The 12,849-nt window shown below is 39.8% G+C and overlaps 2 protein-coding genes across 5 annotated transcripts in view; one reads left to right on the plus strand and one right to left on the minus strand.

Annotated features, from left to right (window-relative positions):
- Nucleotides 1-10,061, plus strand: part of HDGFL3 (HDGF like 3) — a 67,001-nt gene extending 56,940 nt beyond the window's left edge. The window contains exon 6 of the mRNA XM_070570170.1: nt 8,964-10,061. Coding sequence (XP_070426271.1) covers nt 8,964-8,969 — 6 coding nt within the window. The 3' untranslated portion in view covers nt 8,970-10,061. The remainder of the gene's footprint in view (nt 1-8,963) is intronic.
- The window catches only part of TM6SF1 (transmembrane 6 superfamily member 1), a 34,994-nt gene continuing 27,271 nt past the window's right edge, over nt 5,127-12,849 (minus strand). Inside the window, exons 10-11 of one of the 4 annotated variants that reach the window (XM_070570147.1) lie at nt 8,593-8,684; nt 5,127-5,225 (exon numbers count right to left, since the gene is read on the minus strand). In XM_070570147.1, coding sequence (XP_070426248.1) covers nt 8,616-8,684 — 69 coding nt within the window. In that variant the 3' untranslated portion in view covers nt 5,127-5,225; nt 8,593-8,615. Of the gene's footprint in view, nt 5,460-7,532; nt 7,749-8,592; nt 8,685-10,887; nt 11,770-12,849 lie in introns of those variants that run through there. The other 3 variants (XM_070570137.1, XM_070570154.1, XM_070570125.1) reach the window with 3 other exon arrangements.

Below are 12,849 nucleotides of genomic sequence, written 5' to 3' on the forward strand. Positions count from 1 at the left end.
AATGCAGGTTCTGCCCCCGGTCATTTTCCGCGCGTCTTTTCTCTATGAAGACTGCTTGGACAGTGGCAGATCATTTTAAAATAATAACCCATAACATACATTATTATGATGATGATGATTACTCTTCTGTTAAATTCTGATTTCAGCTGAGTTCTTGTCTGTTCTTGTCAATACTGTGTACCTCTCAGATCTCTCCTTCATCCAGTTATCCACAATTACTCCCAAGTTGTTACGATTCTAATTGTTCCCTTATTTCTCTCACCCAGCTCAGCTTTACTCTCCTTTGCCTACCTTCCTTCTCTTGACCTCTTTCCAATAAATAGTCGTCTGTCATCACTTGTGCCTACAGCCATCCCAGGGACACAGTCCTGCCAGCAGTCACTGAAGGCTTGAGTACCTGACTCATTTGATTTCTTTTTATTCCACCGTTGCCTTCATCCCAGGTAGCTTCAATATGCATGTAGCAAAAATTCCCACAACGTCTCTCTCCTTTGCTGCCTGTTTTCTAGCTGCACTTTACTTCCTGTGACAGAAGAAGAGATAGTCTACACCCTTACTGCTCAGAGCGTGGTCTGTGGACAAGTAGCATCCACATCACCTGGGAGCTTGTTAGAAATGCAGAATTTCAGGCCCAGCCCCAGACTTCCTGAGTCAGAATCTGTATTGTAACTAAACCGCCAGGTCATTCATAGGCGCATTCAAGTCTAAGAAGCATGAAGCGGCACCCTACAATTTCCAGGGTCCAGAATGTTGGCTCCTCTGCTTTCTCCAAGGTCACACCCCGTCAGCTGTCTCCTTTCTCTCTTATACCCTTATCTTCTTTTCCACTGGCTCCTTCCCCTCTGCCTATAGACAGTATCAGATCTCCCTTAACCTTGAAGATACCTCCCTTCCTCCATATAGTCTGTGCTTTCCACACTTCTCTTCATCTCTAAACTTCTTTAAAGAAGTGTAAACATCTCTAAACTTCATCTCTAACAGTTCTCTTTTCTCCCAGTGTCTCCCTCCATTTCTTCACCTCCTACTCATGCCTCAACCCATTGCATTCTTGTTTCTTTGACCATTTCTTTGACACTGCTCTTGTAAAGGTCCCTAGTGATCCTCTCATTGCCAAATCCAGTGTCTCCTTTAATCTTTATTTTACCTCTGCAGCATTTAATACCACTAGCCACTTCCTCCTGCTGACTTAGCCTCCAGATCACAGTCTCTTCTGCTTCTCTCGGTTGCCTCTTAGCCTCTTTCCAGAGCTCCTTTCTTCAGTCTGTCTTGGTGCACTTCTTTCTGAAAGCGTCCCCGTGCCATCTCATCCACTCACATGACTTCAGCTGTTAGAGATTACTGACGACTTCCCACTCGGTACCTCCTGCACTGTAGATTCATTTCTCTAACTGTTAATGAAACCATTTCTGCTTGAGTATCTTGAAAGCACCTCAGCAGATAGTTGTTACCAGAAGTGGCAACAGCAGCAGGGTCAGAGCTGTAGCAGCTCGAGTTTTTACTCTGTGTCACGCGCTCTGCTAAATGCTGTGCCTGCGTTACCTTGTTTAACCCTCACACAAATCCCAGGAGGGAGGGCAAGTATCATCCCCGTTTTCTAGCTGGGGAAACTGAGGCTGAAAAGATTGGCCCAGGGTCACACAGCTAGTAAGAGCCTGAATGTGAAGCAAGAGGCTGAGATCCTTTTATTTTTAACCTGTTTTCAATAATAAATTTGTTATATACAAAAGAACATATATATGATGTAAATATAAAGTAATAAACATAGTATTCTGATGAACACCAGTGATCCTACCACTCAAGCCAAAAACTAGAACAGAACTTGTATCTGTTTACACATGCTTCCCTGTCCCATCTTCTTCCTACCCAGAGATGACCACTAGTGTTTTATTTCCTTTCATTTTCAAAATTTTAGCTCATACCTAACAAATGAGTATATACTTAAATAATATATTGTTTAATTTTGCTGGTTTTTGAGCTTTTTTAAAAATGGTGACATTTATTCACTACTGTGCTTCCAAGATTCCTTTATGTGGTTACATGATGTTTATTTTTCCCTGCTGTATAATACTCCGTTTTATGAGTATACCACAATTTATTTATCCAGTCTCCTACTGATGAGCATTTGGGTTGTTTCCAGCTTTTTGCAATTATGAACTGTGTTGCTGCGAACAGTCTCATAGTTGTCTCCTAGTGCACATACGCAGGAGTTTTGTTAGATCTGTCACATGCTGAGTCATGAGTTTATGGTTTTAACTTTACAAGATAATGCCAAATTATTTTCCCAAGTAGTTGGACCAGTGTACACTCCCACCGTCAGTGTACAAGTTTCCTGTCACTAGCTTGGCATTCTCATGCTTGAAAATTTTTGTGAGTGTAAATTATAGTCTTAATTTGCAGTTCTTTTATTAATAATGAAGTTGAGCTTCTTTTCACATGTTTATTGACCACCCATGTTTCTGTTTCTGTGCAGTGTTTGATTTTGTTTTTTTGCCCATTTTCCTATTGGACTTTTTCCTTATTGATTTGTATGACTCCTTTACATATTCAGGATTCTTCCTGGCATGAGTGATCACATGACTTGCAGATATCTTCTGCAAGTCTGTGGCTTGTCTATTCAATTTCTTTATGATACCTTTTGGTGAACAGAGTTTCTTAATTTTATTATAGTCAAATGTATCAAACTTTTCTTTTTATGGTTAGCATTTTTCTGTCCTGTTTAAAAACATCTATTCCTCTCCCAAGATCAGAAAGCTATTCTCCTATATTTCCTTTTAAAACTGTAAAGTTTTATTTTTAACATTTCAGTGTTAAGTCCATGTGTAATTAATTTTTATATGTGGTATGAGGTAGGATCCCGTTGCCTTTTCCCCCGTAGCATAACCATTTGACCCAGCACCATTTATTAACTAGTTCTTCCTTTCCTCTCTCATGTGCAGTGTCATCCTTCAGATGGGTTCTCTATTCTATTCCTTTGGTTAGTGCCATATTTGCCTAGTCGTAGTAGCTTTAAAATGAGTCCTGATATCTTGTAGGGCTAGTAGCCTAATCTTAAACTTATTTTCAGATACTAAATAGTCGTGGTCCAGGAGAGAAGGTCAAGAGGGGCTTTTTTCTTGATGGGAGAATTTATAGCACTTATGCTGGCAAGAGTGGCCCAAATGAGCAATGATCACAAAATGATGTAAGAAAGAATTGCCAAAGCAGTGCCCTTCAGAAAGTAGGAGACATGAGCTCTAGTGCGCGTGTGGAGGGGCTCCCTCGGTTCATCCACGGGGGCGGGAGGGAAGGCAGCATTTGGGCCCAGAGACAGGGAAGTGGGCACTTAGGGTGAGAGCTGGTAAAAGTTCTCATCTCATTGCTTCTGTTTTCTTAGGAAGCAAAGTCAACATTGGAGAGTGAGAACAGGAAGAAGTGTTGGAAGTTTCGAGAGAGGAAAAGGGATAAAACAGTCACTTAAAAGAATAGAAGAGTGAACGGACTTGGGAAATGAGGTTGAATGCCAGGCAGTGGTGAGGGCCCACTGGAGGTTAGTGGTCACGAATTTAAAGTAAGAACAGTAGGATGGTTGTGTGTTTCTCTCTATGCATATTTGATTCTGCAGCCACAAAGAGGTGAGGATTGAATTTAACTAGAAGTGGGGTTTGCCCAGAGAGTAAAAGAGGTTAAAAGCAAGGGAGTTGGGGGTGTGTGCAAGGAAGGGAGCAATTATAACAATGGACCGTGGAATCCAAAATCTGTTTGGAGGGAATAAGTACTTGAGGAAGGGACAGGATCAACAGATTGTGAGTATCAAAGAATTGTCGGAGGACCAGATGAAAGGAGTGAACTGGAAAGATGAGTGGGGACAGAAGAGGGCAGTGTGAAGTCGGGTTACAGGAGGGTTGCAGTAGTTGCTGCTGACAGTGCAGGTGCTACTGGCTTTTTGAATGGGACAGATCTTCACTGTATAAGCACTGTCCACACCACAGGACATTGAGTACCTTTGGCCCCTGCTCATTAAATGCCATAGAATCTTCAAGTTCTTATGACAACCTACAATGCTCCCATTATCTTGCCCCCCAAAATAGTGACTTGGAACAGTATTTGCATATACTCCCAGTGGTTGAGAGTCATCTGTCTAAGAAATAACCATGGGAATGAGTGACTGAGGTAGGGTGGAAGACGAGATCTTTGAAGGAGAGGAAGTCAAGGAACTGAGAGGCCGGAGTGTTGGAAAGACAATCTACATCCCAGCATTTATGAGATTGAATGACACTGGGCCAGAGTTGAAACCTTCAAGGAGTAAGGGGAGCGACTCAGGGAGTCTGCAGGTGACTGTGGCGAGGAGGGTCATGGTTTACAGGTTTGAGAGTCAAAAGCTAGGAGGGGTTTTTTTGGGGGGGGTGGGGGTGGGGGCACAGAGGACAGGAAGAACAGCTTAGAAATAATAGTAAAGATCAAGGACATCTTCCCCACCTCCAGGGCCAGTAGTACAAGAGCTGTGGCAGAGAAAAGAGCTACCGTTTGAGAGGGCTGCAGGAGAAGCTGCAGCCCTATCCTCAGGGGAGCCAGGTTTCAGTTGGAACAAGCTGGTGAGTAGAATATCTTGGAAATGCAATTTGGGAATATAGGAGATTTGCTATAATTTCCAAGGGGCCCAATGGAAGAGATTGAGGAATTGAGATGGGGGATGGAGGATGGGAGTGTTTAAAAGATGAGGCTGTAAACGAACATGTGCAAAGCTGACTGGGGACAAGAGTCCAGGAAGGGACAGATGCTCTGAGCCTGTCTTGTGGTAGCTGAAGTAAGCAAGGATAAAGGGCAGAAGGATAAACGGCCTGATGATCTCAAGACAGATGGTGATGCTGAAGTTAGGAGTGATTGCTAAGGGAAAGAGAAAAGAGGTTCTTACGAGAACCCGCAGAGTTCTGGGGCCCCCTTTGCTTCCAGAGGCCCTCTGACTACATCCTTACTCCTGCCAGTGGAAGCATGAGGCAGAAAGGGGCAGGCTCCAAAACTCTTGGAGCTCCCCTCTGTTCACGTGGGTATAAAGTAGAGGTTACTAATCTTTGTGGCCAGGGCACAGTGTACTGTTTGGCGTGGGCCTGCTGTGTTATCTATTTCTATGTAACAAATTACCCCAAAGCTTAGTGGTTTGAAACAGCATTTATTATCTAGCATTTTCTGTGGATCAGGAATCCAGACAGGAATAATTTCTTGAGTCCTCTGTCTCTGGGCCCCCAAAGCTGCAATTAAAGTGTTAGGAGGGGCGTATATCATTTTGAGGCTCAACTGGGGGTTGGTCCTCTTCCAAGCTCACTCAAGTAGTTGCTGGCAGGATTCAGTTCCTCACAGTTGTTGGACTGAGGGCCTCATTTCCTCCCTAACTGTTGGCCAGAGGCCTCCCTTGGTTCCTTGCCACATGAGTCTCCCCATAAGGCAGCTCCAACGTGACAGCTGGCTTCATCAGCAAGAGAGTGCTAGCAAGACAGAAGTCAGTCTTTTGTAATCTGACCTCAGAAGTGACATCCCATCACTTCTGCCTCATTCTCTTAATTGGAAGCAAGTCGAAAGGTCCAGCCCACACTCAAAGTTGGGGATTAAACGAGGGTGTGAATACCAGGAGGTCATTGGAGAGCATGTCAGAAAGCTGCCCATCCCCCAACCAACCACTGATAAGGCGGGGAGGGGGTTAGAAGTGGGTCGGACCAGTCAGGTTCTACCCATCCCTGGAGCTGGAGTCACGTCCCCAAATCACAAGGCTATCCCATAATTGCTGGGGGGGGGGGGGGCAGCCACACTGTGTACTCTAGCCGGTAGCCAGTGTCCATGCCACTATTCTTCTGACCGTTTCTACAGGACAGTGCTGCCTCCTCCTGTCTCCCACTTACCCTCGAGATCAGTTCCAAATTCCTTATTTCACATATAATGGCCTCTGACCCTAATTTATCTTTCCAGCCTGTTTCTCACCATTTACTCTCATTTATTCTAAGCCATCAAGCTTTTTGGTCTCAGGACTCCTTTAATACTCCTAAAAGTTATTGAGGATCCCAAAGAGCTTTTTTTATAGCTATTGATAGTTACTTAATTAGAAATAAAAACAAATTTTAAGATACTTATTAATACATTTTAAAATAATAATAAACCCATTACTTAATATAAATAATACATTTTTATGAAAAATAACTACATTTTCCCAAAAAAACCTTTTTTTAGAAAAATGACATTGTTTTATATTTTTGTAATCTCTTTAATGTCTGGTTTAATAGAAGACATAAGGATTCTCATATCTGCTTCTACATTCAGTCTGTTGTGAGATGCTATTTTGGTTGAAGTATATGAAGAAAATCTGGCCTCACATAGATATGTAGTTGGAAAATGGAGATACGAGTATGTAATAGTCCTTTCAGATCATTGTGGATACTTCTCCTTGATACTACACCAGTTCTGTAAGTGGCAGTTTCTTAAAGTTTAGTTGCAATGTGGAATCAACTTTTTTGTATTGTTAGGTTAAAATCCATTGGACTGTCTGGCACTTTGGATAGCTTTTACCCATTTGGAAAATACTGGTTCCCTGAGTTATTCAGGTTTCTCAAGTATGACATTAAAATATTTTTAATCACATTTTTTCATATCACTACCTGTTTTATCAGAGAAATCTTTTAAGTATTGGGAAGCTGTCAATCATGGAGGATTTAAGTTTTCCAGAATTCTTATTTTCACTTAAAAGCTCAAATTTTATCATTGATAACAAATACTGCCAGTTGTTTTCCTTGAAGTAATAGACTCATTTCATTTATTTTTAACAAAGTGCCAGATACCCAAGTCTGAATAACCATAGTTTATCTGTCATCATTTTTTCAAGTAAAAATGGTGCTCCCTGAAAGGACCCTGTGGCTTCCACTGCCTCGTAACTTCTGCTTCCTTATAACTTATGCAGCCACTGCATAGGGACTGCTTCTGGCGGTTAACTTGGAGGGGACTTCCGGTCTACAATCACTCAGAATACTTGCGAATTATCAAGATTTTCTGTGTGTGTGTGTGTGTGTGTGTGTGTAAGTTTAGCCCTGAGCTAACATCTGCCGCCAATCCCACTCTTTTTGCTGAGGAAGACTGGCCCTGAGCTAACATCCGTGCCCATCTTCCTCTACTTTATATGTGGGATGCTCGCCACAGCATGGCTTGATAGGTGGTGCATAGGTCCGCACCTGGGATCCAAACTGATGAACCCCGGGCCGCCAAAGCAGAACGTGCGAACATAACCCCTGCACCACCAGGCCAGCCCCACATATTTTTTGATGCACAGATGCAGGTACAGTCATGTGCCGCATAACAACATTTCAGGCAATGACGGACTGCACATATGACAGTGATCCCAAACAGAACCATCTAGCACAGGTGTGTGGTGGGCTATACCACCAGAGTTTGTGAGAGTACACTCTGATGTTGGCACAATGGTGAAATTGCCTAACGAGGCATTTCTCAGCAGTGTCCCCGTCGTTAAGCGATGCATGACTAGCGTGTTTATGGTAGGAAAAGTAAAAATAGAAAAATTTTAGATTGATAATTTGCTTTTATAAGCACCCATTTGACAGCACCTTGATTAAAGACCAACAAAGAAAAAGCATGTCCTTAAAGTTGTGGTGACATTCCAGTACTGCCTTCACCTTGTTGGGGCATTAATAATATTCTGAGGCTGCGGCGGCACCATCTGTTCCAGAAATATTCTTCAATGTGGATTGAGTAGTTCTAATCTGCCAATGACTTTTCTGCCAATGTAAACATCAAATTTATTGCCTTTCACATTAATGTTAATAAAAAGACCTTATTAAAGAAGTTTCTTTGGTTGATTAAGTTTTTCATTGTTTTAATGGATGTCTTTCTCCTTCAAAAGGGAGGAAAATCCTCCAAAGTCTGTCAGTATACTCTCATATCTAGTATTTTTATTTGTCAATAAATAATTAGCAATCACCAGTAGAGGCACTGCATTTTGCAAACTCACAGATTTTAAATGTGCTTTTTTTTTAAGATTGGCTTTGTCATTTTGGTGGGAACAGAGAAGACTAAGAAATGTATTTTTGCCATCTCGAGGGGATGGTAGGTTTAGTAACCTTTCCTATTCGAAGGTCCTGGAATTACTTACGTATGGTATTGTGTAAGGTGCAGAATGGCTTTTGGCTGTGTAATGAGAACATCATGACCACGAGCGAGCGCGTGTGCGCTGACAAACAGCTTCATTCACTCAGTGAAGGAAAAGGCTGTCTGTAGAAGAAATATCTGGGGCCTGAGTTCCCTCTTTCATTCATCCCATGTATTTGGGTTAATGATAAAGAAAACAAAAATAGCATCCCTGTGGGAAAATGTAACCTGACACGGTTTAAAGTGGGACCCAAATGGAAACATAATCCTTTTAGGAAATGGAAATATTCATTCTTTGTCACATGGATGCCACCTAAATTTTAAGAGAAATCTAGGCTTCCTTTCTGTTTATACATCTTGATTTTAACTCATGTTTCTTTAAGCCATTTGTCACAAGTAATTAAGTTGTAAATATTATACAGATTATACAGAATAATACTGCTCCAAGTGCGTTTTGAATTTTAAGCAGCTTACCTGTTTTCCTGACACCACAGTCCTCACAAAGATGGATTATCTGTTTCTCCATTGACTTTACACATCCCAGCAATACACATGGTCCTAGAGTCCTACAGAGGGCACAGAATGGACTCTGTGTCCTGCCAGACAGTAGACAGAGTTTACTGAGATTTTCCCCTTTTTTTAATGGAAAAATGCCCTAGAAGTTCCTTGAGCTTCTTGCACTGATGGGTATAGAGCGAAGCCTCACAGGCTTCCTTGCTGAGTGTCGTTGCCGCAGTGCAGACTAAAACCTCAGGAAATCCAGTTGTTACACTGTATAGGTGTGGAGAGCTCTTATTGTTAATATCCTAAATCATCTAAAGGCTTGTTTTCTTTCTTTTTTACAGACCTAACTGCCATAATGAATGCTGCATATTAAGAGAAACCACAAGAAGGTTACACGTTTGGTTGTCCAATATTCTTGGATTTGATATGAACCAACACATAATCCTTGTTGTCATTGACAGAACCCCAGTTTGTATGTACATTATTCACATTCCTCTCTGTTGTGTTTTGGGGGAAAAAAAGACATTTTAGCCTTTTTTAAGGTTATTGATTTAATTTCATGTTATTTGGTTGCATGAAGTTGCCCTTAACCACTAAGGATTATCAAGATTTTTGCACAAATTTATACTTGTCTAGGATCCTTTTATCGAGGCAGTTATGCTCATCATTCTGCTGCCTTTACTCCACCATCAGCAAACACTCAGTTCAATAGGAATTAGCATTTTTTTCAGATGACCACTCAACATAATGCTTAAGGGATTTTCTCTCTGTGACAGAACCCAAGAACCAATTCCTAGATACATGACGTTGGCATATTGAAGGTGAAATTAAAATTGCCCTTCAGCTTTGAGGCCATGTATAAAGTTGAATCATACTGTAAAGTACCTATTCCGTATTAGAAATAGCTAGTTGACGGCTTCTACTTCTCAAGACTCATGTTGTCATGTACACAAACTCAGTTTCTATATGTGAAGTTGGTGAGTCTTTTGTGTTACTCCAAAATAAAGCAATGATTTATTTTCTCCCAATGCCGGTACAATTTGAGCTAATCCCTCAAGGTGGGTACGTTACGTTTTAAAGCCGGAGGCAGCAGTGGCCCTGTGGGAACCAGACAAAGCATCGACTTTTAAACATCGACTTTTCCAATGAACTTGTTTTCTTTTGGAACTAGAACTAGAATAGTTAACATTCATCCACAAACCCATGATTATGTGTACATTATTGTTGCTATTGTGATAATAGAGAATTTTATTTATTTTTATGCCAGCTTATATTGTGAGGACACATTTAGTCAGTTTGGGTTTTATCAATCCTGTTATGCTTGTCCTTGGACCATCTTTCGCGTATTCGAGGTTTGTAGTTGAAAAGTTTACTGTAAAAAAAAAAAATCAAAAACAAAAAAATGTATTGTTTTTACAGAATAAATTTATTGGAATGTGTACTGGGAGTAAGATTTGAGGTTGTAAACTAAGTTAGTGTAATTTGGCTTCATATATGTAATGTGAGGTATTAATGTAATTCATATATTAAAGCAAAAATTGTTAACAGCAAGTTGACAATAGAATCAAGTGCAGGTGAGGGTTTTCTTTTTTTCTTTTTTTAAAACATTCTCTGGGTTTTAGGTTTCTGGAGGGAGGGAGAGGAGTGGCACCTGATCACTTGCTCCTCTGAGATAATATTTACCAGCCTCAGCAGAGCCTGAATTCACACAGTTGACATTATCTATGCATTGATTTGGATCTCGTTTTCTTTTGGTTTTCTTATTTCAGTGAAGAGCTAATAAATAATATGAAAGAAAATGTGAGCAGCTCTAAAAGCCAGGGCCATTGGCGATGATGGTGATGGGGTGCTGGCCGCTGAGGGTCTGAGACCACAGGTCCACTGACCAGGGCGCTGAGAGCCAGCTGGATCGTGGGTGTGCTTCTCTCATCTAACGAATACTGATTTTCTCAATTATACTCATTCCTAATTCCAACTATGAAAAGGTCATTAAAAGATAGTAGAGGTGCCAATCCAGTTCTTTTTCCTTGAAAGGTACTTTTAATTGTAAGTATTTTGGTTTAATTTAAAATTAAGGAAATTTAATTAATTCATCAAAGGGCCTCTTCATTGTTTACACTAAAACATAAGGAGAACGTAGATGACATTTTGAATTGGAACATGTAACTGACAGATTTTTAAAATAAAAAGCCTAATGACTACAAAACTTTTTCTGGGAAAAAAAATATATATATAATGTTTTAAATTTAATCAGATTTATCTTCATAAAAGGCCAAAAATAATTTTATTAAAAATGTACACAGAAATACAATAGAAATATTTCCAGTCACCAATAAAACAAGTATTCATTAAAGGTAATAAAGCTATCGATCCCTCCTTATCTATTTCGACACAAAAAAATTTTAGTAAGCAATTTTTAAAACAGCAGTAAATAATATACTTTCCTTGGGAAAACATTTTTCAAACAACATTTTAAAATATACTGATGATTTGCTCTTTATAGTGAGGTTGATAATGAAGCATATACATCTTATATGCAAAAAATATTTCTCTAATCTGTAATTGCTATTTTGAATTTTTTAATATGCATAGACCATATTCACTTTTGAATAGTTTCATTTTCATGCTCACTGTCATAGGAGCTAAACTATGATTTTTCACACTTATATTTAATATGTACAAAGAGAATATTGAGATAGATGGTCAAGTTTATTTACATTTAATTTTGAATATATTTCTTTAAACAAATTGTTTCTCAACAACTTCAAATTTTCCTTCAAATAAAGAAAATTTACCCACACAATACCATATGAGAGCTCACACATACAGTGCAGAGCACGAATTTATATATTCTTAGGTGTTCCTGTACAGGAAGGGAGTGAAGTGGGACAAAATATCAGTACCAGGATAACAAAAGTCAGTAATCTCGAGAGAAAGAAACATGAAATAATGTTTTTATTCAACTTTTTCATCTGCCTTTGTTTTTATGAAGAACTCTGGTTTGTAGATACAGCGATAGGCCAAGAGCTGAGGAAGAACTCCATATGCTATGTTTAATGCTAAAAAAAGGATTTTCGCTTCTTCGGGGACTCTGTAGACATAAGCAGTTCTAGCATGAAGAGAGGCACCGATGTGAGAAAACTGAGCCTGTTGCATTGAAAAAGGGGGGTAAGCGTGAATTCTCTGTTCATTTGGATGAACGATGAGTTCTAAATGATTCATTCAGATCACATTCCTGTGCCCTCAAAATCAGTACTTTCAAACAATGCAAGTCTTCAGCATTTCACTGAAGTTAGGGCCAGTCTAAGACACACAGCTGTTCAAAGTATACCTTGTTGAGTGTGGCTGTATCGTGCCAGCTGTTTTCTAACCCATCCAGTGCCCCATAACCAAACATTAGTGACTCAGTTGAACAGAAAAACCTGAATAAAATCTCAGTTTTTTTCTGATGCGCATTCTGGAAATCCTATATAGGGACTCAGTTGGAGCTCCCAAAATGTGTTCCAGTAAAAGTGAAGAAAGTACAGAATTTAGAAAGCTAAAGTATTTTTAGCATACTATTTAAAGAAAAGCGCTGAGGACCTCAACTTCATTTATCGGTCTTTCGCTTAAAACTCCTTGGAGCTGGAGCTTGAACCCCTTCATTATGTACTTTTTGTTTATTTATTCATGTATTTTTTTTATGCAACTTAAAAAATACTAAGGGTTGTTTTGTAAGATAAGGTTGTTACCAACTTGGGTGGGGGTGGTTGCTCTTTCTAAAATGTCAAATGTACATGCAGGCAACCTTTTCAAGTAAAATTATAATTTATTTAGAGTACAGCTTGTCAGCATAATCTGAGTTTACAAAACGGAAAAGCAGGCGCTTCCCATTTATACTTATAAACGTGTCCTTGTTCAGAACATGCATTTAGAATGTGCCAGTTGGTCTCTTTTGATGCTTCTCATAAACACAGGGGAAAACTATTGGAAAAGGCTTCAGTGAGATTTCCTTGGGATCCTTCTGTCATTACAAAATGCAACCCTGGAGTCTGCATTTTCACATCTTACAGAAGCTCAAGATATACACGAATGAAGGACTGGGAGTCTAAAGGTGGAAGTGGTGAATTATTAGTTCATCAGGATCAAAGTGAAGAGACAAAAGAGAGTACAGTCTAAAGAAGGCGCAGAAGGAACAAGAATGAGAAACTGTAAATAATTTGCTTTCAATACATACGAGTTAGATTT

The sequence above is a fragment of the Equus przewalskii genome, chromosome 1 (genome assembly GCF_037783145.1).
Source record: "Equus przewalskii isolate Varuska chromosome 1, EquPr2, whole genome shotgun sequence".
NCBI classification, from domain to species: Eukaryota; Metazoa; Chordata; class Mammalia; order Perissodactyla; family Equidae; genus Equus; species Equus przewalskii.